A 23208-nucleotide genomic window follows, 5' to 3' on the forward strand; every position below is an offset into this window, starting at 1 on the left:
GCTGTCAGCAGCACCAGTCATCTGATTGACGCTGGCAGTGAGCCAAGCACACACAGCACCTTGCAGACTCTGGCAACCAGCTGATTGGCACCTGCAAAGTGCGGGGCCTTTGCCAGCAGTTTTGATTTCAACTCGTACGGGCATAGGAAAATGGGTGGCGTGATGTTGGGGCCCCGGAGAAGAAAGAAGGATCCAGCGCACCCATGTATTGGAGGATGCTATCCCAACCACCAAACAGCAAAGCTGCTTTGTGGGCCAGCAGTGGGAGACCCTTACCCATCACCCTCATGGCACCATATTGAATATTGATCTATTGCTGTTTCTGCCTCCCTGCCCTCGCTTGATCTACCCTCACCAATGAAAGGAGTGTTGAACCTGGAAACAAGTGGGAAGCAATCCTGGTGTGCAGGTTCCAACACTGAATCCTAAGACTGAGAGAGAGAGTGTGTGTGTGTGAGAGAGACATTTCATATTTGGGAGGGGGGGGTCACTTCCCTTACACAATCCTAAAATTGTAGCCACTTGAAAGAGTGGTCTTCAGAAAACTCAGGATACACAAGTCAGATAGGTTTCTCCTTATAATTATTCTCTGGCTTGGACGACAGCATGGGAAAGGAATGAGATATGAGATGTTTGCAGGGAGCAGGGGGAAAGCGAAGACTTAGGCCAGCAGTCAAATGCTGCCACCACCACCCCCACCTCCACCCCGCCAAACTATCCCTGAACTGTTTAGCTGAAAATGCACAGCATGCTTAAGCATATGATCTCGCAGCCATGAGGTCTGGACACTTGCTTCCTTTCCATTAAAATGAAAGGAGGGAGGATGGGAATGGATGGATTTCCCTGAGCAAACATTTGCAGCATGTGCTGCACAGGAGATAATGTGGAGTGTGAAACTTGTAAGAGGTGGAGAATACTGACCTTTGGCCCCTAAACATGTGCATCCCCCACCCCAGAGCGGGTGGGGAGAAGCTCTTTCCTGTGTGATGGGGCTTGCTCCTGTAAGCTCCATGAGGACGATGAACTCGGGAGGGAGAAAGCAAGGAAGACAATAACTAGATGCTTGGAATGCTTCTCCTATTTTCCCCAAATGGGGTATTTGTTTAAAAAAAGATATTTCACTGACCCACCCACATCCTGCACGGTGGTGGCTCAACAGAATAAGAAACTGGGCTGGAATGCATCAGGGCGAGGGGAATGGAAAGAGGGGTGGTCCTATCGCACAGTCACCCCCAACTTCTCCAAGATGCGGACCCCCTTCTCGAGATATTCAGACCGTTGCAGCCAAAAGGTATCCTTGTCTTTCATGATGTCTGCGAGCACTGCCCCTCCCAAGAAGACCATGTGCTTCCGGCGGGGAGGGTCCTCAATGCGAATCTTGAATTTCTGGAAGAGAGAGAGCGAGAAAGGGGGGGGGGGTTAAAAGAAAGTAAACAGCAAGGAACCTGCCACCTCCACTCACTGTTGTGTCTCTCCCCAGTTTGACTAGATCCCTCCTCCCCTCGGAGAGGCCACTAGGGGGCAGCAGCTCCATGCCCCCCCAAACGCCTCCTCCCCACTCACCGATAACTTTTCCACATCCCCCTTCAGCACCCGTTCCAGGTACAGCTGTTTGATCTCACGCTCCAGGCGGGAAGGCAGTCCTGGATACATGGTGGAACCCCCGGAAAGCACAATGTGTTTGTAAAACTCAGACCTATGATAATAAAAGAATGGGGGAAGAGGAGAACCGTAATGCTTTTATATCCAGGAAGAGGGGGGAAAGAGACAGTCGCAGCCAGCCGGCTCCCCACTGAAATTTCTCACTAGAACAAGCTGGTGATTGAGGAAAGCCGCCTCTGCCCATCTGTCATGGAGAGAACAAGTGGGGACCTGCAGCAAAATGTTGCAGTGCAGAGTGCTCCTCTTCACTGAGACCAATTTACAGCCATGCCCTTTCTCGGGAGACTCCATTCCTTTCCCCGTCCCTGTTTTCTTTGCCAAATGACTCAAATTCCTGTTCAAGATTGCAGTTAGCCGCCCGTATCCTTTCCCACCATACAATCTGTCAGTATTCCGTCCCCACTAAACATGCTCAAGTCCTTCACGGGGCTATTAGGAGTTCTCCCACCCACACCCTTAAGGCCTTTGTCCAAAAGGGTCGTCCCCCTCCGCCCTTTGTACTTTTGAATTTCTTGGTATTTCCCCAAACAGATACCTCCCCCCCCCAAGTGCATGCATGGGACTGTTTTCTCTACCATATGCAACGACATGTACAGTCTGAACATCAGAAACGGAGGGAGAAGTTGTTCTTGGCAGCCGTCTGTCTCAAGAGACAACAGAGTGTGCCTCTGGGGGTGAAGTTGAACCACTGCATTAGCAGCACCACAGTGACCTCCCCGGGGCACAAAGCCTGGGCAGTGTGTATAGAGGTCCTGGGCTGCCCAGGCAACATGGCCCCCTTCTTGGCCTCTCTGATGTGGTCCAAAGGAAAGCAGAGAAAGATGCTTGGCTGCAGGAATTGCCAGAAGGAGGCATACAAGGTGCCATCCGACCATCTTAGGGACTCCACTCTGGATTTGTGTAGGGTTTACCTCCTTAGCCTTTTCTTCTCCGGAAGAGGTCCGGAAGAGGATAAGAGTTTTCCTTCTCTTAGATGGGCTACCTTCCCAGGTTGACAAGCCCCATCAATTCTGGTCAATTCAGAAACATATTCCTAAAGTCTGTCCCACGTTAACCTCTAGAGATTACCCCCATAACCTCCTAGGCAATGCCCCTCTCACCGGGTGTCGATATCCGCTGCCTGGATGGTGTTGAAGAGGAGCTCAGCCACACCAACGCCTTCCACGTTGATGAGATGGGGCTGGAACAGGGCCTCGGGGGCCTCAAAGCGCTCGCCCCCTACTTTGATCACCCGTCCATCCGGAAGCTGCAGGGGCAAAACAAGAAAGGGTGACACTAGTAGGCTGCCTTTCAACCGGGGGGGGGGGGGGAGAGAGGCATGAGCAGAGACCAAAGACACATCCCAGCCAGGCAAAAACATTCATGGAGGGAAGAGTCCTCAGGACCAGATAGAGGAGCCTGAAAAGCCACATTCGCCCCCACTTCCACTCCTGGTCTAATTTACGGCCCCTGCCACAATCACTTTGCAAACATGATCTTCCCCTTTCTCTGCTCCTCGTTCCATTCATTCAACCTGTAAGGTCACTGAGATCATCTGGGGAAATTTTCTCATGGACAACGGACTATCACAGGGCAGTGATTTGAGAACAGGCATTTCCCACCACTGGTTACATGAACAAGCTTCCTCTAAAAACACATCCTTTAGCCCGGGCTTTCCCTGATTCATAAGACTGCACTTTGTGATTACTGAATTCCTGCTTTTATAACACTGTTTTGACTGGGTTTTATGCTGTAAATTTTATATGCCATTTAGAGATCTTAGAACATTAAATGGTTTAGAAATACTTGTAAACTACAGTGGTGCCTTGGTTTTTGAACGGCTTAGTTGTTGAACTAATTAGAACCCAAACGCCACAAACCCAGAAGTAAGTGTTCCGGTTTGTGAACTTTTTTTTGGAAGCCGAACATGCTCTGTTCTGAGCACCCACGCAATATAAGCTCAGGTCTGTCGGCTTGCGAGTCCCAAGCACCCACGCAATACGGAGGTGATATTTGGAGCTTATATTTGGAGCTTTTATTTTTGCTACTTATTTTGCGTTTTTGTGGCTTTTTCCGTTAATTTGCTTTTGTGACTGTGTGGAACCTAGTTCAGCTACTGATTGATTGATTGATTGTGTTAAATTGCTGTTTTAGGGGCTGTTTTTAAAAGCCTGGAATTGATTAATCCATTTTGCATTACTTTCTTACTTTCTGTGGGAAAGCGTGCCTTGGTTTTAGAACGCTTTGGAAGTCAAACGGACTTCCAGAACGGATTAAGTCTGAGAACCAAAGTACCACTGTATTTATCAATTTCAGGGCAGGGGGTAGCATGGCTCGGGAAGGGACATTCCCCAGGGCAGCCCTTAAACTGTGGAATTCCCTCCTGAACAGAGATGTGCCAGACACACTCATTCTACAGTTTTTGTAGCATGCTGAGATGCACTGAGATACTCTGGGCTTTGACAACCAAGCAGGGGCGTAGCTAGCCCGGGGGCGGCAAGCCAAGCAGCACCTCTGGGGGCGGGGCGTCGCTCCGTGTGCATGACGTCTTGATGCATGCGCACGGAGCGACGCCTCCGCCCGGGTCAGCTGGACCGCCCCTCTCCTTTCCCCGCGGACTCTGCTCACGGAGCACAGCGGGTTTTTCTGCTGCTGCGCTCCCTAAGCGGAGCCGTCCCGGGGCATGGAGAGGGGTTGGGCCAGCGAGGGGGGTGACACCCCTCCTCGCTGGCCCGCCCCTCTCCATTTCCTGCTGCCTCAGGGAGCGGAGCGGTGAAAAAAGCCGCTGAAAGGGGGAAAGCCCTCTCTTTCAGCGGCTTTTTTCGCCGCTGGCTGGAGGTGGGGATTGCGGGGGGCGGGACCCCGCCCCGAGTGTCACCCCCCAGGGCGCTACCGGGGGCCCCCCTTGCTACGCCCCTGCAACCAAGTTATATATATGCTTTAGGACCAATCCTATCCCTCTAACTCATTTAAACTGATTTCAATATTTTATATAGTTAACATTCTTATAACCCATCCTAGGGCTCTTATGGTGAAGGACAGGCAAGAAATCCCACCAACAGTAATTAATAACTCAGCTCATAATTACCGTATAGGACTCCACGAGCACGGTCGTCTCTTGAGCTAGCTTTTGCTCCTGCTCAATGTTGTAGCCGACGTAGCACAGCTTCTCCTTCATCATCCTGACTGTCTCAAAGTCAGCCGAGTGGTTAAAGGCATATCCACGCAGCAACAAGAGCTGTCAAAGCAGGGAGACAATGGGCAAGACCAAAACCATCAGTTGCATTGTATCAGCTGTCATTGCTAATGGCTTCCACCCACCCCTTGCAAAGCATCCTGGGGATATTTCATGGCAAAGGTGCTGAAAAACGTCCGTCAAGGATTCTTAAGCGTGCACACACTCACCCCTGAAGCACTCTGCCCATCTCACATTCCTAGAAACTAAATAAATAAGTGGGGTGTATTTACTTGCCTTCTTGAGAGATGGTGGAGGCACATACACACACCCCACAAAAGTATACGCACAGCCTCTGTGTAACAAACACACAATTCTAAACCTGTCTTTTTCCAGCAAGGAAGGTGTTCATGAAGGAAAGTGTTGATAATAGGAAGGCAAAAGTTTCTGTACTTGGGAAATAATGGTCTCTGACACAGCCGATTCATAGCACACTCCATTATAGTTAAGTAAGTTAAGTTAGGAGAAATAGAAACAAAACTTGACCAGTGTGAAAGAAGGGGGAGTAAAACTAAGGAGGCAATGCACCTCCCCACCCCTGGCCAAAAAAAAAATGAAACACCCCACCCAGCCCAGTGAGATTTGGGCATGTTCAATAGCCACAGAATGCCAGTTGCAAAAGAAAAATGGGGGGAAATGGAAAAGGGAGAGGGGTTGGAAGGATCCGCTTTCCAATGCATGAAGATAAACAAAGATCCACACTATTGGAGAACTGTGTTCACTATTAGTATATAGGATAACTAGAAATATAAAACCTCCACACAGAGAGGCAGCAGAGCAGTACAGCTCCTGCCAATAGCATACTCATAGTAGTAAGTGCCAACAAAATTGGCATCGTATAACCATAGAATTGCAGAGTTGGAACTATGAGGATCTTCTAGTTTTCCAAACTTTTCCTGTTGGCGACACACTTTTTAGATGCGCATCATTTTGGGACACAGTAGTTCCGTTTTACTAGCAAACATGGGGGTTAAATGAACCCCTTTCCAGCCACAAACATAGTGCTCACACAAAATACCTACAGACTTCAGCCGACACACGTGTCATGACACAGTTTAGAAAGCTCTGATCTAGTCCAACCCCCCTGCAGGGGCCCAAGGGGAAGCAGGTTTTTTTTAAATACATCCTCAAAAACAACAGGAGGATGACTGAGCATCGTCTCTAGCTGTGGAATGTTAAGTACTGGCTACAAATGGAACTTCACGGGTGGTGTGTTTGTGTGAAATGGCCTAGCTTATATTAGTATGCCGGTGGAGGAATCCTGTAGGGCTAATATCCTGAACAGGAGCGCCTCCCGCTAGGTGGTGAGGTTTCACAGCAGTATTTTGATATAGGCGCTCCCTACTTGCTGATACACAGGTGCTCCAGCTTCACAAAAGGGTTTCAGAAGATCCTGCCCACTCATTTCTTTGATGCCCTATGTAGCACACCCCCCCCCCCCACCTAGGGGAAGAAAGCCAGCGGCGGCCTCTGCAGCCCTCACCTTGATGAGGTAGCGTGTGATGTCACGCCCCGCTATGTCCAGCCGACGGGTGAGGTGGGGCAACGAGAAGCCCTCGTAGACTGGGCAGATGTGGGTGACACCGTCCCCGGAGTCCACCACCACGCCTGTGAGAAGGCCTGAAAAAAGGTTTTCATATTAATTATGGCACAGACTATTTCAGTAGCACTTTCAAAGTGTACAGACCTCTTCACACATTGTGTGTGCGCGCATGCATGCATGTCTGTATATAATTTTTACAACAACCCTGCAAGGTGGCCATCTAAGAGAATTATTATCCCCAAGCTGCAGAGAGAAGGACAAAGCTGAGATAATTTTAGATTGCCTAAGACCACCTTTGGAGTTCATGGAAGAGGTAAGAATTGAACCGGCGGGGGTGGGGTGCATTAAACAAAAGTCGAAGCAGGAATTGAAATACGTACTGACCTGAAGACAAGTCAGCTGGCCTCGCCAGCTGATCAAGACACACCCAGCCCTATAAAACCTTTCGTTCCCCAGTCTCTTTGCACTGAATGCCAATGCAGACTCTTGGTATTACAATTTATCTTTAAATATATGTATATTAATATGTTAAATAAATATATTACTAATTATCTCTAAAATCTCAGCTTTAAATGTTTAAATGTTTGCTTTCAAAAATATATAAATATGTATACCTTAATTTCCTATATAGCAGCAAACGATCTGACTTTGAATCTGTTATATCTAGTTTTTTATATACACACAACAAATCTTGTCTAATGCCCTAACTAGCCAGGCTTCACACTCAGACATGGGGTGGGTGGGATGAACCCAGCAGCCTCCTCCCCTGGGCCTGACCAGATACCAGAATTGCTTTTATTTGAAGAGTTGGCAGCATTTGCTAACTGCAGCGCGAACTCTGCTAGCAAATCCTTGGAGAACAGCTTGCAAGCCAACAACAGATCGACGGAAGAAAAGGATCTGGAACATTGTGGTCATGAATAAAATCACCAGTTACAAACTGTTACGGGGAGGGAAAGTACACTCAATGCAGACTTTAGGAAACTGGATACCAACGGGAACAGACACCAACCAGATGAATGAGTGACTCTGGGTGTCTTAAGCATAATGTGAATTTTCACTTCTAAAAGTGCTTCTTGGCGGATGCTTATAGTGCAGTGTTTTTCAACCTTTTTTGGGCAAAGGCACACTTGTTTCATGAAAAAAATCACGAGGCACACCACCATTAGAAAATGTTAAAAAATTTAACTCTGTGCCTATATTGACTATATATAAAGTAATTTTCCCACGGCACACCAGGCAACATCTCGCGGCACACTAGTGTGCCACGGAACAGTGGTTGAAAAACACTGTTATAGTGCAATCTCAGCAGCCTTTGTATGCAGATTTTACATGGGGTCCACACGACATCATCATCATCAACAACATGCCAGCCCATACTTTCATTAAATTATGGGGAATTGTCATAGTTCGGTGGTAGTGTGCAGGCTGTTCATGTACAATGCCCAGATTCAGTCCCCAATGACATCTCTCGCAGTCTCCTACCTGAAACACCCAGAGTACTTGTCCATTGTAGACAACATTGATTTAGATAGATCAACAGCCTGACTTGGTATAAAGCAGTTAATCCAGTTTTCCCCATACCACAAATAATCCAGTAGGTACAAATAACCCATGATACATCCACAGTCATAGCTGGTGAAGAAGCTCAGGAGTGCAAAAAAAAAAAATCATAGCAGAAGAACAACCATGGTAGAATAGCCACAAACCCCATGATGCAGAAGTAATGTGCCAACCACATGCATGGAAAAATCAGAACTTTGCAATACATCTGGAAGGCAGCAGTGTTTATGAAGGCTAGAAATATCATTTGCATTATTATTATTATTATTATTATTATTATTATTATTATTATTTAAAAAAGGTAAACCTGGATGGTTAATTCCAGTCAAAGGCAACTATAGGGTTGAGGCGCTCATCTCGCTTTCAGGCCACGCCAGCGTTTGTCCACAAACAGCTTTCTGGGTCACATGGCCAGCAGGACTAAACAGCTTCTGGTGCAACGGAACACCGTGACGAGTGCCAGAGCGCACAGAAATGCTGTTTACCTTCCTGCTGCAGTGGTGCCTATTTATTTATTTGCACTGGTGTGCATTCCAGCTGCTAGGTTGGCAGGAGCTGAGACAGAGCAATGGGAGCTCACTCCGTCGCAGGGATTTGAACAGCCGACCTTCTGATCGGCAAGCCCAAGAGGCTCAGTGGTTTAGACCACAGCGCCACCCGCGTCCCCTTTATTATTAACAGGACACAGATTGGGAATTAATAACGTGATGTCTCCCTTAAACAATAAAACATGTGGGTCTTCCAAAAGATTTAACATGCATTAATACCATACCATTGCTTAACTCCTGGCCTCTCCCATCACACACCCCAGCCCCCGACTTACCTTGGGCGTAGAGGGTCAGCACTGCCTGGATAGCAATATAGACTCCTTCAAACTGGTACGTCTCAAACATCACCTGGGTTGCAAGGGCAAATGGGCAATGAGCATTCGTTCCACAAGTCTCAGCCACCCCTAGAATTCCTTTTGGTAAATCAGTATACAATCAGCAGCACAGAAACGGCGCACAAAAATCTACTAAACCATTCCACGTATAGAATTCTATATTGGTATTCCAATCAACAGGAAAGCAATGCAAAAAGTCAAAAAGTCAAACAAAGAAGCCATAAACAGAAAACTCATTCAAGTTGGTACAACAGGACAATTTCAGTCTTTAAATGTTTTTAGCCAGGCTCCTGTAGATATTGACGAAAATAGATCCAGTCAGATGATATGTACAGATGTTAATAGATGAAAGTAAGTCCAATCAGAGGGAATATTGACGATGTGACGCACAATAGACAGGGTGCCGGCGTTTGTCCCCTGTTTCGCCCACGGACAATTTTGGGCTTCTTCAATAAATTTTGGATTTACTGTATATTGATACATACAAATTTACATGTTACATCTCTAAACTAGAACATCTAGTCTTCTTCTTCACAATGTTCTTTTCACAAAGATTTGATATACTTGCACACTCTCAACTTCAAATGCTAAGTTCTTTCTTGGCTTAAGCATTAATTCGTTTACATCTCTAGTTTAGAGATGTAACATGTAAATTTGTATGTATCAATATACAGTAAATCCAAAATTTACTGAAGAAGCCCAAAATTGTCCGTGGGCGAAACAGGGGACAAACGCCGGCACCCTGTCTATTGTGCGTCACATCGTCAATATTCCCTCTGATTGGACTTACTTTCATCTATTAACATCTGTACATATCATCTGACTGGATCTATTTTCGTCAATATCTACAGGAGCCTGGCTAAAAACATTTAAAGACTGAAATTGTCCTGTTGTACCAACTTGAATGAGTTTTCTGTTTATGGCTTCTTTGTTTGACTTTTTGACTTTTTGCATTGCTTTCCTGTTGATTGGAATACCAATATAGAATTCTATACGTGGAATGGTTTAGTAGATTTTTGTGCGCCGTTTCTGTGCTGCTGATTGTATACTGATTTACCAAGAGTATTGGCAGCATAGGCTTATTTTTTCAACCCCTAGAATTCCTGGCTATTCCCAAGTCTATACTTCAATAGCTGCCAAGACCAGCCCCACTTACAGAACACAAGTTACCAAACCTCTCCCCAGGTTTCCTTATTTTTTATAGTTACAGGTAGGTGGCCGTGTTGGTCTGCCATAGTCAAAACAAAATAAAAAATAAAAAGTCCTTTCAGTAGCACCTTAGTGACCAACTAAGTTTGTTCTTGGTATGAGCTTTCGTGTGCATGCACACTTCTTCAGATTCTTATTTTTTATAAATAAGAGGACCCAGGACACTGCCTCAAGTAGCTTACAAAACTCTGCAGCCCATCTCGCTCCTGCCACAACAGATCCCATCACACTGATCCAGCCTCACATCTTCCAGGGGTGGTTTGATGAACTCATTTCTCACACCCCTGCTCTGGGACCCTGACTTCTCCCAAGCTCCTCTGCTAATACCATCCCACCTACCTCAATGATCTTCTCCCGGTTCTTGGTGGGGTTCATGGGGGGCTCGGTAAGCAGGATCTTGCAGTTGCGGGGGTCGACATTGAGCTTCTCGGGCCCAAAGGTGTAGTCCCACAAGTACTTCATGTCGTCCCAGTTGCGCACGATCCCGTTCTCCATGGGGTAGTTCACCTCCAGCATGGAGCGCAACTCGCTGGCTTCATCCCCCACCATGAGGTCCTGGCACGGGAAAGAGAAACAAAATTCAATTCTAACAACTTGGGGCCAGCTTACCTATGAGATCACCTTACTCCCCCCACATGTGCCCACTCGACCGTGCCGATTGGCGGGATTGGCCCTGCCACAGGTGCCACATAATACCCACATTTGTAAGAACTCGATTGTTTGGTGTGGCAGCGCCTGCCACTTTGGAACTCCCTGCCTATTGAGAGGAAGCAGGAACCTCCCATGTACTCTTTTCGGCACCTGCTAAAGACGTTTTTTGTTTAGTCATGCCTACACAGATACCTAGAAAGCTGAGGTGATCTTAATCTGTTTTAGTGTTTTAGGTTTGTATGTTTTAAAGTATGCTTAAGATTTTTTCTTGATTCTGCTGCTTTTCTTGGTTTTGCTGCTGTTTACAATCAAGTGGGGTATAAAGTTTATTTATTAACTAACTAACTAAATAAATAAATAAATAAATGGTTATGCTGCTGGGCTAGAGCTATGCACCTGTGTGTGCAATATGTGAGCCCCCGTGACATGTCACCACAGAGCACAATCAGCCTCCAGATCATGGCCAAAACTTGGGCTCCCTTCACACAAACAGGTACCATACTCTAACTAAAAGTGTGGAGTTAGATTGTTGGACCAGAACCTGGGAGACCAGGGTTCAAATCCCCACTCAGCCAAGCAGCTCACCAATCACTGTCTCTCAGCATTACCTACCTCAAAGGGTTGTTTTGAGGATAAAACAGAGAGGGGAAGACCCATGTTTGTCACCTTGAGCTCCTTGGAGCAAAGGTGGGGAATATAAATGTAATAAACAAGCATACAAACCCCCAGGGCAACTTTAACTCCAGTACTGTTCTTGCAGTGGGTGAGTTATATGCCACTTCCGCCAGTGGTAGGAACTGTAGTTACACACACTCTCAGGAGTGCTAAAAATCCTATATTTGAAGCTTCCAGGGCTTCTCAGTAACTTTATGGCAGGGCTGGGGAACATTTTTTTCCAATGGAGGGCCTGCAGGCTTTCTAAGCACTCTGCAATTGCACAGCTGTTTCTTTTCTTTTCTTTTTTAAAAAAATAGTTTTTATTGGGGGGTTTTTGTATTACAAAGCAAACAGATAAACAGGGAACAGTACCTCTATTGTCTCTACTTTCAATTCATAAGTCTTTTTCACAAGCTTGCTTACGTTTGGCAGAAAACATTTTTGTCATCAACATCTTGCAGTTGGGGGGAAAGGGAGGGGGAGATAGATGGGGATATTGTTCTTTCATTCTGCTGCCTGTTCTTGGTATAGGGGGAGTTGTGTCAGCATCACATTTGTGTGTGTGTGTGTGTGTGTATTTATAGATAGATAGATAGATGATAGATAGATAGATAGAGGTTAGGGGTTCCCGAGCTTGGTTGGTTGTGTTTAGTTGATTGCGGTGTGGCTCATTTGTGTAAGGGAGGAAGGCTAGGTTGTTGGGTCAGGTGAGCCGTATTGATAGTGTTGTGTATGTAATAAAGGGGAACCACAATGAGGTGAAAGCATCCTCCATAGCTTATCCCTGTGCTAGTTTGAGTTTGTTGGTTAATTTTTCTAGTAACTTTCCCATACTTTTTGGTACCAGTGGTCTATGTTCACTTCCAGTACAGTGGTGCCCCGCTAGACGAAAATAATTCGTCCCGCGAAAATTTTCGTCTAGCGGGGTTTTCGTCTTGCGGAGCGGCAATGGGAGCCGCGCTCCGCAAAACGAAAAAAAAAAAAGACGAAATTTTTTCGTCTTGCGAGGCAGCCCCATAGACTTTTTCGTCTAGCGGGGCAGCCTCCCGCTAGACGAATGCTTTCGTCTAGCGAGTTTTTCGTCTAGCGAAGCATTCGTCTAGCGGGGTACCACTGTATCTAGTTATGATATTTCAACCTGCTGAGAGTAAGGGACTTATGAGTTCCTTGTTGTGTGCGTTGTGTGTTGTTGTCCTGGGAGATATTTAATAAAGCAAGTTCTTGCACAGAGGTTTCTCTACCTCTTTCAAACACACGAAATAGAAGAGGAAGCAATTCCTAGAGCGGCAGCCTGGAGAAGAGTGGGCCCCTAACATCTGAAATGCTGAGGGCCACATGAAATTAGGTTGAGGGCCATTGGTTCCCCACCTTATCCATTATAGAATAAAAAACACCCCTCCACCCCCAACCCCATTTGACTGGCCTCACCACACACACTGAGATCTGAGGCCCGCTGACGCTACTTACCTTGATCTCAATGTTGCCAACTTTGGTGGAGGAGCGGATGATAGGCCGGCCCACCAGAGCTGGGAAGATGTGCTCCGGGAAGTTTGACCCAGCAAAGCCACATTTTACAAACTGCAGGGGAAACCGGGGTGGGGGAAAAAAACAATGGTTGAGATTAATTCAAGCATGGAATAATGGGTAGGGGAGCCAGGGAAGTAGGAAAAGAGTTGGTTCTATAGCACTCCTTTGTGAGCATCATTATTTAAGTTCATCCTTACAACAACCTTGTGAGGGAGGTCAGTAGTATTACCATCACCGTAACGTAGTTGGGAGTGCAAGGGCGGCTTCCTTAAGGCTGGCTTATGATGCAAATGAGCAGCAACCACAACTTTCAAACTGGGGACTTTGCGGTTCCACTATTCTGCCTCTCTCTTGCCAATACTTCTGCTGCCCCCAAATTCTAAGATTATAAGAGATGGGGCAAAACTTATCTCTATCAGTTTTCTCCACACCACACTCCAGAATGCATTTTTTCTTTTAGCCCTTTATTTTTAACCTGTTGTTCACACACACACAAACACACACACACACACACACACCCAAACTCACAGTGACGTTGCTCCATTCCCTTGATCATTTTTGGCTGTGTTTTTCATAGCCTAACAGCAGGGTTTTGAAGTAACTGAAGTTTCTGAGCACCCTTTAAAACACAGTCTCATACATTATGCATTGCAGTAATCTAACCATGTGGTGCTCTGGTTCACCAGAAGCGGCTTAGTCATATGCTGGCCACATGACCCAGAAGCTGTCTGTGGACAAACGCCGGCTCCCTCGGCCTATAGAGAAAGATGAGCACGCAACCCCAGAGTCATCCGCGACTGGACCTAATGGCCAGGGGTACCTTTACCTTTACTTTAACCTGTTAGCTACCAAGCTTCATATTCATCCAAAGTTATTGGCAAAACTGACACGGCAAAACTGACATTTCCCATGCAACTAGCAAAAGGATCACAATCCAAAGTACTTCCTGAAGGGAAATCTTTAACGGAACAGGGCAAGTTTATATCAGTGTTGGAGGTATGCATCAGTCCTAGCCAGCATGGCCAACGGTCATCGAATCATCGAACTGTAGGGCAATCCAGGAATGTCTGATAAAGAATCCTTGACAGATGGCCATCCCTCTGCTTAAAAACCTCCAATGAAACAGTCCACTACCTTCTGAGGTAGCCCATTCCACTGTTGAACAGCTCTCCCCATCAGAAAGTTCTCCCTAATGTTTAGTCAGAATCTCCTTTCCGGTAATTTAAACCCACTGCTTTGAGTCCTACCCTCTGGAGCAGCAGGAAACCAGATTGCTCCATCTTCCTTGTGACAGTGCTTCAGATATTTTATGCACCTTGCCCATATCCTCAAGACTTACCAAGTGAAACCCATCCAATGCAACAGGACTAGACAATGTTCTAGGGTGGACACCCCTTAAGATTCATCTGCTGTAACAGCAAAGTGGTCTTTCTCTCCCCCCCACTTTTCCAATGTGTTTATGTTATGCAACATGCTCCACAGCAGCCATTTTTGCAACCAGCGCCCACAGTACTTTCTCAAAGTCCCAGTTGTGCCCATTGGTCCCCAAAGGCTGCCAACCCTTGGTTTAAGGGGGGGAGGTATGTGTGTGTGTGTGTGTGCGAGAAAAGGCCAGCCTGAGAAGCTGCTCTGCTTGCCTGCTAAAGGCCTCTGGTTCTGGGCTGGGAAATGTGCCCTCAGACCAGACTGAGGAAACCAAAATGCAAAGGGGGAAGTGGAGAGGCAGGAAATGAAATGGCCAAATATGACTCACGGCAGAACAAACAGGCAACCGAGGAGGAAGTTGCTTGCACACTGAGAGCTCCAGAAATCTGCAGGCCCAAAACGAAGGGCGGGAGCACGGAGGCCTCTTTCTCCTGCTGAACTTTGCTACCCAGGGCTACTACCTCTGGCTGCCATGGCAGCGCTCCTGAATCCATGCAGGCAACAAAAACTAACGGGGAAGGGCCCCAGCTGAGCAAAAGAGCACTTATTTTGCAGGCAGAAAGCCTCAGGTTCAGTCTCCAGCATCTCCACATAAGGGCTGGAAGAGCCCCCTGCATGAAACCCTAGAGATCCACTTCCAGTCACTGTAGATCAGGGGCCGCCAACCTGGCACCCATGGGCACAGTGACACCCCCAAAAAGCTTTCACTGGTGCCCCTGAGCAGGTGCCCCAGATTCTGAGCTTTCATTTGTATTTTTAAAGTAAGCATCTAGCCCTCCTAGGAAGTCATGGGACAAAATGTGCAGGTGCCTTCTAAGTGATTTCCGTGAAATCAAAGTGTGGTGTAGCCACCTTCTATATTTTCCCTGCTACTGAGGAATGCTCCCCATTGCTCTTAGACAGCACCAGTGTGTGTGTGTGTGTGTGTAAAAATCAATATTGTGCTATCTCCACAATCAGTGCCAGCAGGACACAGTTTACTTCCCTGCTGGTAAGCATAAGGTTGTTGGAGGTGGCTGCCTTTCTAATTTTGCGTTTTGCCACACTCCCTATGGCAGCCATTTTGTGCTATGCCATGCCCCCTCCGCGGAAGCCATTTTGTGACAGGCGCCCCCCGCTCTCCCTCAAAAATTGAAATGTGCTCACTTGTCCAAGAAGCAACTCCTGCTGTAGGCAAAACTGAACCAGATGGAATGAGGGAATGACTCAGTATAGGGCAGCTTCCTAAACTCTTGTTTCTATATTAACCTTCATGCAACTGCTGGTTTGGCTGCTGAAATTTCTCTAACAGAAATTCAACACAAAAGCAGAAGGCTTTGTCAGAGGGTGGAGGCCAACCCTCCCACAGAGCATTGCCCTCATTACAGCTCTGATCCCCCAGCATCACCATATAGGGCTGGGGAAGTTTTTGCACCTGGAACCCTGTACCCTGTTTCTCCTAAAATAAGACATAGCCATAAAATAAGCCATAGCAGGATTTCTATGCATTTGCGAAATATAAGCCGTTCCCCAAAAATAAGCCATACCCCGAAAATAAGCCATAGTGACGTGGTACCTCCCATTAAAACAGCCTGGAGAGGCGTGGCTATGCAGGTAGACCCACTGCTACTCTGCATAGACCGCACTGAACTAGGTAGACCAATGGTCTGATTCTGTACAAGGCAGCAGCTTCTTATGAGACTTTTAATCTTATTAAAACATGGATTTGAGCCCCTTGTTGGGCAAGAGATTCCTGCATTGACCCTTGTGTCCGCTTCAACAGTTCTCTGATTCTATTTTCCTATCTAAATCATCCCATTATTCAAAACCATGAGGACTGGAAGCTTACTCTTAGGGGAAGGCATGTAGCTCATTCACAAAACCCCGTTTCCCCCAGGTTCAATTCACTTTGGCATCTCCACATAGGGCTGTGGGACACTGCTACCTAGAGAGCTGCTGCCAGTCAGTGTTGACTATACTGAGCTACATGGATCAATGGCCTGACTCAATATAAAGCAGGGCTCGCTACATTTATAAACACTTCCCCCCCCCCTTTTCTCTTATTTTCCTTTTAGAAATTAAAAACTGCCAGATCACAGAACAAGCAGGCTCCCTGCACACTGATCTCCCAGCCAGTTTCTTTTGAGTTATGTTCAGCAGGCGGGGAAATGAAGTGGGTTTGGAAACAAAAAAGCAATGGAAAGCTGAGAGGACATGTGGGGGTGGCTTTGTTACCCACAGGGCTTTGCTGCAAAATACCGACAAAGCTGCGCTGAGAGGCAACTTTTTCCAGATTGCTGGAAAAGCTCCGTGTGTGCGCAAGTGCGCACACCCTTCCAGCATGCTCCCCAAAGAACCTGCCATGTGTGCACACGAATACTTCTCAAAGGATGCATTGCTTTCCAAAAACCTTACATAGCCTCCTCAAAAGAATATTAATATACTGTGGACCTCAATCCAGGGCTGCTTAATTCTCATGTCAAAGTGCCAAATGTGGCCCTCCATGTCTTGCTATCTGGCCCTCAGAACTCTCCGTAGGCCACATCCCTCACTGGCCCTGCTTCACACCACAAGTGTTTTTCCTGCCTGGAAAGTGTCACTGAAACTAGCGTAGAAACTAGCCAACAGCACAAAAGTGTGGCCCACTTTTGTCTCTGCAGGCCAGTGGCATGTGGCTTTCGGAAGATTTCCCAGAAGCCTAAGAATCTTGCCCATTGAACTTTCTGCTGTGTCATCCATGCCGGTTAATCTTAACTTACCGTAAACTTAATCTTCCCAGTAAATCTGCATGTATGAAATCCCACAGGCACAAGGCAAGTCAGTTGGGTGCTGTCAGCAACAAGACTGCAGCATGTGGAACGGCCCGAGTGAAAGGGGCTAAATCAGCCAGAGACCGGCCTTTTCTGCAAGGGATTTCAGGGTTGCCTACAGGTTTTAAGAGGGGCAGGCTCACTTTGCAGGCAGAAGATTCCCAGTTCAATCTGGGGCTGAGAGAGACAGACGCCCCGCTCTCGGTGAGCCACTGCCAGCCAGCGTAAAAACGCTGAGCTCAAGGGACCAACAGCCTGACTTCAGTATAAATAAGGCAGATTGATATTTAAATCCGCCCTTCATTCGGAAACTCAAGCACTGGAATCTTGCTTTCTGTTTGGCGGAAGCTCAGAGGTAGAGCAGCTGCTTACTAAGTTCAAAGTACAAAACACCTGCAGTCCAAAATTCAATCCCCAGCATCTACAGGCAAACTCTGGAGTGCCACTGGCGGTCAGTGCAGTGCAGTCAACATCGAGAAAGATAGACCAGTCCATTTCCTATGTATGCATAGGGGTGTCATCACATGCTGAAAACTGATTAAAACCATGGGTGGAGAGAACTGGAGTTGCCGCCCTTACCTGGGTGTTCACAGCATTATTCCACACCCACTAAGTCAATTATTTAGTGGTCTTGACATGGTAACAAGTCTTGTGAAATACTGTATGCAGCTTAAAAATTGTGAAAATATAGCTGAGAAAGACCAAAGCTCATTGGTAAGAGCACCTGGTTTTGCATGTGAAAGGCTCGATCCCTGGCATCTCCAGGTAGGAAATGTCCCTTGTTTGAAACCCTGGAGAGCTGCTGCCATTCAGTGCAGGCAATACTGAACTAGGTGAACCAAGGGTCTGACTCAGGACATGGCAGCTTCCTATGTTCCTCTTTGGACAACAGTTTCCAGGTTCAACAGCACCTTGGGTAGACCATTTCTAGCACTATCACCCCCCTGAAATGTTTGGAAATCATAGAATTGAAGAGTCGGAAGGGACCCTGAGTGTCATCTAGTCTAACCCCCTGCAATGCAGGAATATGGGGGGATCGAACCCACAACCTTGGTATTATCAGCAGCACCATGTTCTAACCAACAGAACTAACAGGAGTACCGGTATCTAGTCTTAAAACATTGCAACAACCTTTAGCTGGGGCTGACGGAAATTGTATAGTTGGAACATCTGGGGGTCAGCAGGTTGCTGGAGGCTGCATTACACCCTCCACAGCTGGATCCCTTAGCCCAAGGCTCTACAGCTCTGATCTCCAAACTGTTTAAATTTTTAAAAAAGACTTGTGAACAAATTTGGAGAAGGGTATTTATGTGGACTTTCCCACAGCTGTGCAGTTCCGCAATGAATTTCCTGCGTATCTAACCCCCATTCCCGTCATTAGGCCTAATTTCTGTATTAGTTTGTGGTCTACGCTGGCTTGGTCATGTCGACAGAATGGAAGATGGCAGGAACCCCAAGGACGTGCTCTACGAGGAGCTGGCTTCAGGCACCAGGTTCGTTGGCAGACCAGCTCTGAATTACAAAGATGTCTGCAAATGAAGGCTGGCAACATCAATCCCACCATGTGGGAATCCCTTGCAGACGACTGCAGTGCCTGGAGACATACGGTCAAGCCATACATCCACAGCAGTGACAAAAGGAGGAATGACCGCTGGGAGGAGAGCAGAGAGAAGAAACGCCCTGGTGCATCTGCAGCAGCACAACCGGACGCCATCGTCTGCCCCAGCTGCAATAAAACATTTCTCTCCCCTATCAGTCTCTACAGCCACAGAAGGCACTGTAACTCTCCAATGGTTTGACTCCATCTCTGAAGGCTCACTCCTCCATTGTCCCCCGAGACAGATGGATGCCAACCTTCCTCTTCTAGACTACTCCTTTCTCAACAACTGGCAGCTCAGAGCTTGAATGTATGGCCTGCACTTAAATTTAAACTGAATTATAAAAATTGCAACAACAACAAAAAAGATACAGAACTGACTCCACTGAAAAGTATTTGTGTTTGGAGGAGCAAATGACAGTTGTGACCAAGACAAGGGCCACAATGGGTAACCTTTGATGGGGGGGGGGCATTTCCCATGCCAGAGACAAAAGTAAGCAGAGCAACAAATGGTAAATTTTACCTTTCTACAGTAGGCTGGTTTTTAACACACACTCCTCTCTGCCCTTCATTCAGACAGGCAAGAGTCATTATCAAAGTTCATTCAAACCAGAAAAAGCACTCAAGCAAGGCCCGTGAGGGGTGTGGCCTGGGGAGAGGCCTGAGGGCCAGACACAGAAGTTTACAGGGCCACATTAAACTCCTGGCTTAAGGGGGTTAGAGGTCTTCACATTCTGTTTTCACACAACAGGTCATTATGTCACAGCCACAGAATGATGATCACAGACTCCAGGGTGAAATCCAGATCCCTAATTGATCTGGCTGAGCTAATCCAGTCCTCTATCCCCCAAGGAGTACACTGGTTAAATGTGAAGCAGGTACCTGCATGGCCAAAGGCTGGGAGCTGTAGTTCAACAACACCCTGCCTAGAAGCCACACTCTTTCCCCGGAAGACCACCAGCCTCATATTTCCAGATGTATTTGGGGATTACCATACTCATTATTTTGCGTAGAGTTGGTGGGCCCTACAAAACCCAAAAACGAATGCCCTCCTGGGGTTTGACTGCGATGTCTCAAGGGCGTTCTGCACGTCCCCAGAGGCGCTCTTGCGTCGCTTTCATTTCATTATCTCGAGCGCATTCTAAATCTGCGCGAACGACTACATGGTTGCAACAACCTGGCAAGGGAGGCAAGCCCGAGGGGATGGGAATCACCCTAGTATTGTAGGTCAAACGTTGATGCTGCCCGAGGATTCCCCGGGAGTTGCGGCAAGATCCGAGGCGAGCTCAGCCCCGGCAGAGAAAGAGGGCTGGCTAAAACGATCTCGGAACAAAGCCCCGATTGTCGGGCGCTCTCGGAGGCAACCCTGGGACACTCAGACGTGTTACACAAACGCATTCACACATTCATACACACACGTTAGCCCATTGGCACAGTTGGTTACGATGCCCCACCGCGCCCACCCGCCACGCCCAGCTCCCTGGCACGCTCTTTCCGCCAGCGCTTTGCACGCTCACCCCGGTGCCGTTGTCACAAACCACCACGCGGCGGCCCTGGCTGTCCATGGCGGCGGCGGCGAGTCGCTGCTGCTGCCGATGCCGCCTGCGGGTCGCGGGTTCGAGCCCGGCAGCGCCTTGTCAAGTCGCAGCAGCAGCCGCCGCCCTCTCCGGCTTCGCCCAGCAGCAGGAAGCGCCGCCGCCCGGGTTCGGGGCAGGGCTAGCGCACGGAGCAGGCGCCGGAGCAGGGAGGGAGCCAAGCCCCGTCCGTGATGCAACATCCTGGGCTGAGAGAGAAAGCCAGCCAGGGAGGGAGGGACCGGGAAGGGCCGATGAGAAGGGCGGGCAGGAGCCCGGGGGCTTGCGGCCTCCCCGAGCAGGTAGATGCGTCGGAGATCGTGGCGCGAGGGCGCAAGGCTTTTTGCGCATTTGCTCTTTCCCACTCTTCACCTAGGAAATACTCCGCGGAAGCCGGCTTGTACCATTGGGCCATCTAACTCAGTAATTTTCTGGGTACACGGACATGTAAAGTAGGTTTGGCTTAGAGGCAGGTAAGGATATAAGAAGAGCTTGCAGGATAAGGCCCATCATAGGAATCATGGAATCATCATAGAATTGTACCTTATTCTTGATGCCTAAGTTACTGTAAACTGCCCTGTGATCTTCGGGTGAAGGGCAATACATTTAATAAATAAAAACAATAAATTGAAGTCTGTGGCCATTTCTACCAAGGACTTCTCCCTGGAGATGGATCCTGAAGGCACATGATTTCCGGGTTTACTTCTCAAGTTTTGGGTTAGGGTGGAGGTTGTTGTGGGGGGGGGGGAGAGAGAGATGGGTATTGTTGGGAGAGATGCATAAACTGCTGTGTTATTGAAGCTCATAGTTGTTTTAAGCTTTAGATATCATTTTGGCTAATGTGAATATTTTGTAAATGGGCTGGGTGCCATATCAAAACGAAAAAGGGTACAAAAATTACTACATAAAACAATAATCCTGATAGCATTTGCTTTCAAGAAACCCACAAAAGAAAAGCGAGCGAGTTGTTTGTACTGCCCTCTAAAGGTGGAATTTGGTATATTGCCTGGAACTGTAATGATGTTCCAATAGATCAGAAGCATTTTTAAAACAACAACAAAAATTATACAATTGATTCGGTCTATGCCCCAAACTCCACTCAACTACCTATTTTATCAGCTCTACTATTTCAATTATCAAATGTTAAAGAGGGTCCTTTAATTTTAGGGGGAATTTTAACATGACTTAATATATTATCAATTGGATAGGTAAAGGACCCCTGGACGGTTAAGTCCAGTCAAAGGCGACTATGGGGTTGCGGCACTCATCTCGCTTTCAGGCCAAGGGAGCCGGCGTTTGTCCACAGACAGCTTTCCGGGTCATGTGGCCATCATGAATAAACCGCTTCTGGCGCGACAGAAACACCATGATGGAAACCAGAGTGCACGAAAACACTGTTTACCTTCCCGTCACAGCGGTACCTATTTATCTACTTGCACTGGCATACTTTCGAACTGCTAGGTTGGCAGGAGCTGGGACAGAGCTTACCTCGTCGCGGGGATTTGAACGGCTGACCTTCCAATCGGCAAGTCCAAGAGGCTCAGTGGCACAGCGCCACCACCTTTCGTTTGAGTCTTGACCACTTTAGCTATTAAAACATAACAATAGATTCCTGCATTGCAGGGAGTTGGACTAGATGATCCTTGTGGTCCCTTCCAACTCTACAATTTTATGATTCTATGAATTTCATTAGAAGAAATTCTACAAGCCATAAAGAAATTAAAACCTCAGAAAACTCGAGGCATGGATGGATATGCTGGAAAATTCTATAGGAAATTCTTTCCAGTAGCACCTTAGAAACCAACTGAGTTTGTTCTTGGTATGAGCTTTCGTGTGCATGCACACTTCTTCAGAAACATACCAAGAACAAACTCAGTTGGTCTCTAAGGTGCTACTGGAAAGAATTTCCTATTTTGTTTCGACTATGGCAGACCAACACGGCTACCCACCTGTAACTGGAAAATTCTGTAAAACATATAATAACGTATTAGGTCAGGGGTCCCCAAACTAAGGCCCAGGGGCCGGATGCGGCCCAATCACCTTCTAAATCCAGCCCGTGGACGATCATGTAATCAGCATGTTTTTACACGAGTAGAATGTGTCCTTTTATTTAAAAAGCATCTCTGGGTTATTTGTGGAGCATAGGGATTCATTCATATTTTTCCCCAAAATATAGTCCGGCCCCCCACAAGGTCTGAGGGACAGTGGACCGGCCCCATGCTGAAAAAGTTTGCTGACCCCTGTATTAGATCCTATTCTCAATAAAGTATTTAATGATACTCAAACAGGAGACCAGTTTTGCACAAACTGTTACAGGCAGTTTTCATTCCCAACCCTGGCAAGACCATGCAGACAAATGCTTGTACACAAAGACTAATAATGGACAATTTTCTTATATTCTTGCCTTTGTTGATGATTTGATCATTGTCACAGTAAATGACAGAGGACTACAGACAGGTTGTGAAACATTTAAGCAAAGATGTAGAAGTCAAGGAACTGGGAAAGATCCAGTACAGTACTATCTTGGAATTCAAGTGGAAAGTGAAGAATAAGGTTCATTTCTGCTTAGCCAAATGCTCCAGCACTAGGGGGGGGTGGGGGTGGAGAGCAGACAGGGTGGGGCTGGCACACGTCCTGGGGGTGTGTGGCACGTCGCCTGCAGGGGCATGGTGCCCAGCACGGGCGGGGGGGCAGCCGTGATGGCACCCCACCGGGATCGCGCTACCGGGGGCAGTGTGCTCCCCCCGCACTACTCTTCCTCCGCCACTGATTGCCAGACGAGTGCAGTTCAGTGACTGGAAAGCTTTTGTATCTTGTTACTACATGTAGACCTACTGTAACTTAGCCAGTGCAGTGGGAATTCTAAGCAGAAAAGTAAATGCTCCCGCTGAATATGACTGGGCGGGTATGAAAA

The 23208-nt window shown here is 47.3% G+C and overlaps 1 protein-coding gene across 1 annotated transcript; it reads right to left on the reverse strand.

Moving 5' to 3' along the window:
* Positions 1–715: 715 nt before the first annotated feature.
* LOC117061717 (actin-related protein 2-like) lies at positions 716–20437 on the reverse strand. The gene is made up of 9 exons (XM_033174659.1): positions 20238–20437; positions 12850–12960; positions 10414–10629; positions 8806–8878; positions 6360–6496; positions 4730–4879; positions 2763–2908; positions 1564–1696; positions 716–1386 (listed from the first exon to the last, which is right to left on the reverse strand). The coding sequence occupies exons 1-9, from the start codon at positions 20283–20285 to the stop codon at positions 1216–1218; spliced, it is 1185 nt and encodes a 394-aa protein (XP_033030550.1). The 5' UTR covers positions 20286–20437; the 3' UTR covers positions 716–1215.
* Positions 20438–23208: the final 2771 nt, after the last annotated feature.

Source organism: Lacerta agilis, chromosome 17 (genome assembly GCF_009819535.1).
Source record: "Lacerta agilis isolate rLacAgi1 chromosome 17, rLacAgi1.pri, whole genome shotgun sequence".
Classification (NCBI taxonomy): domain Eukaryota; kingdom Metazoa; phylum Chordata; class Lepidosauria; order Squamata; family Lacertidae; genus Lacerta; species Lacerta agilis.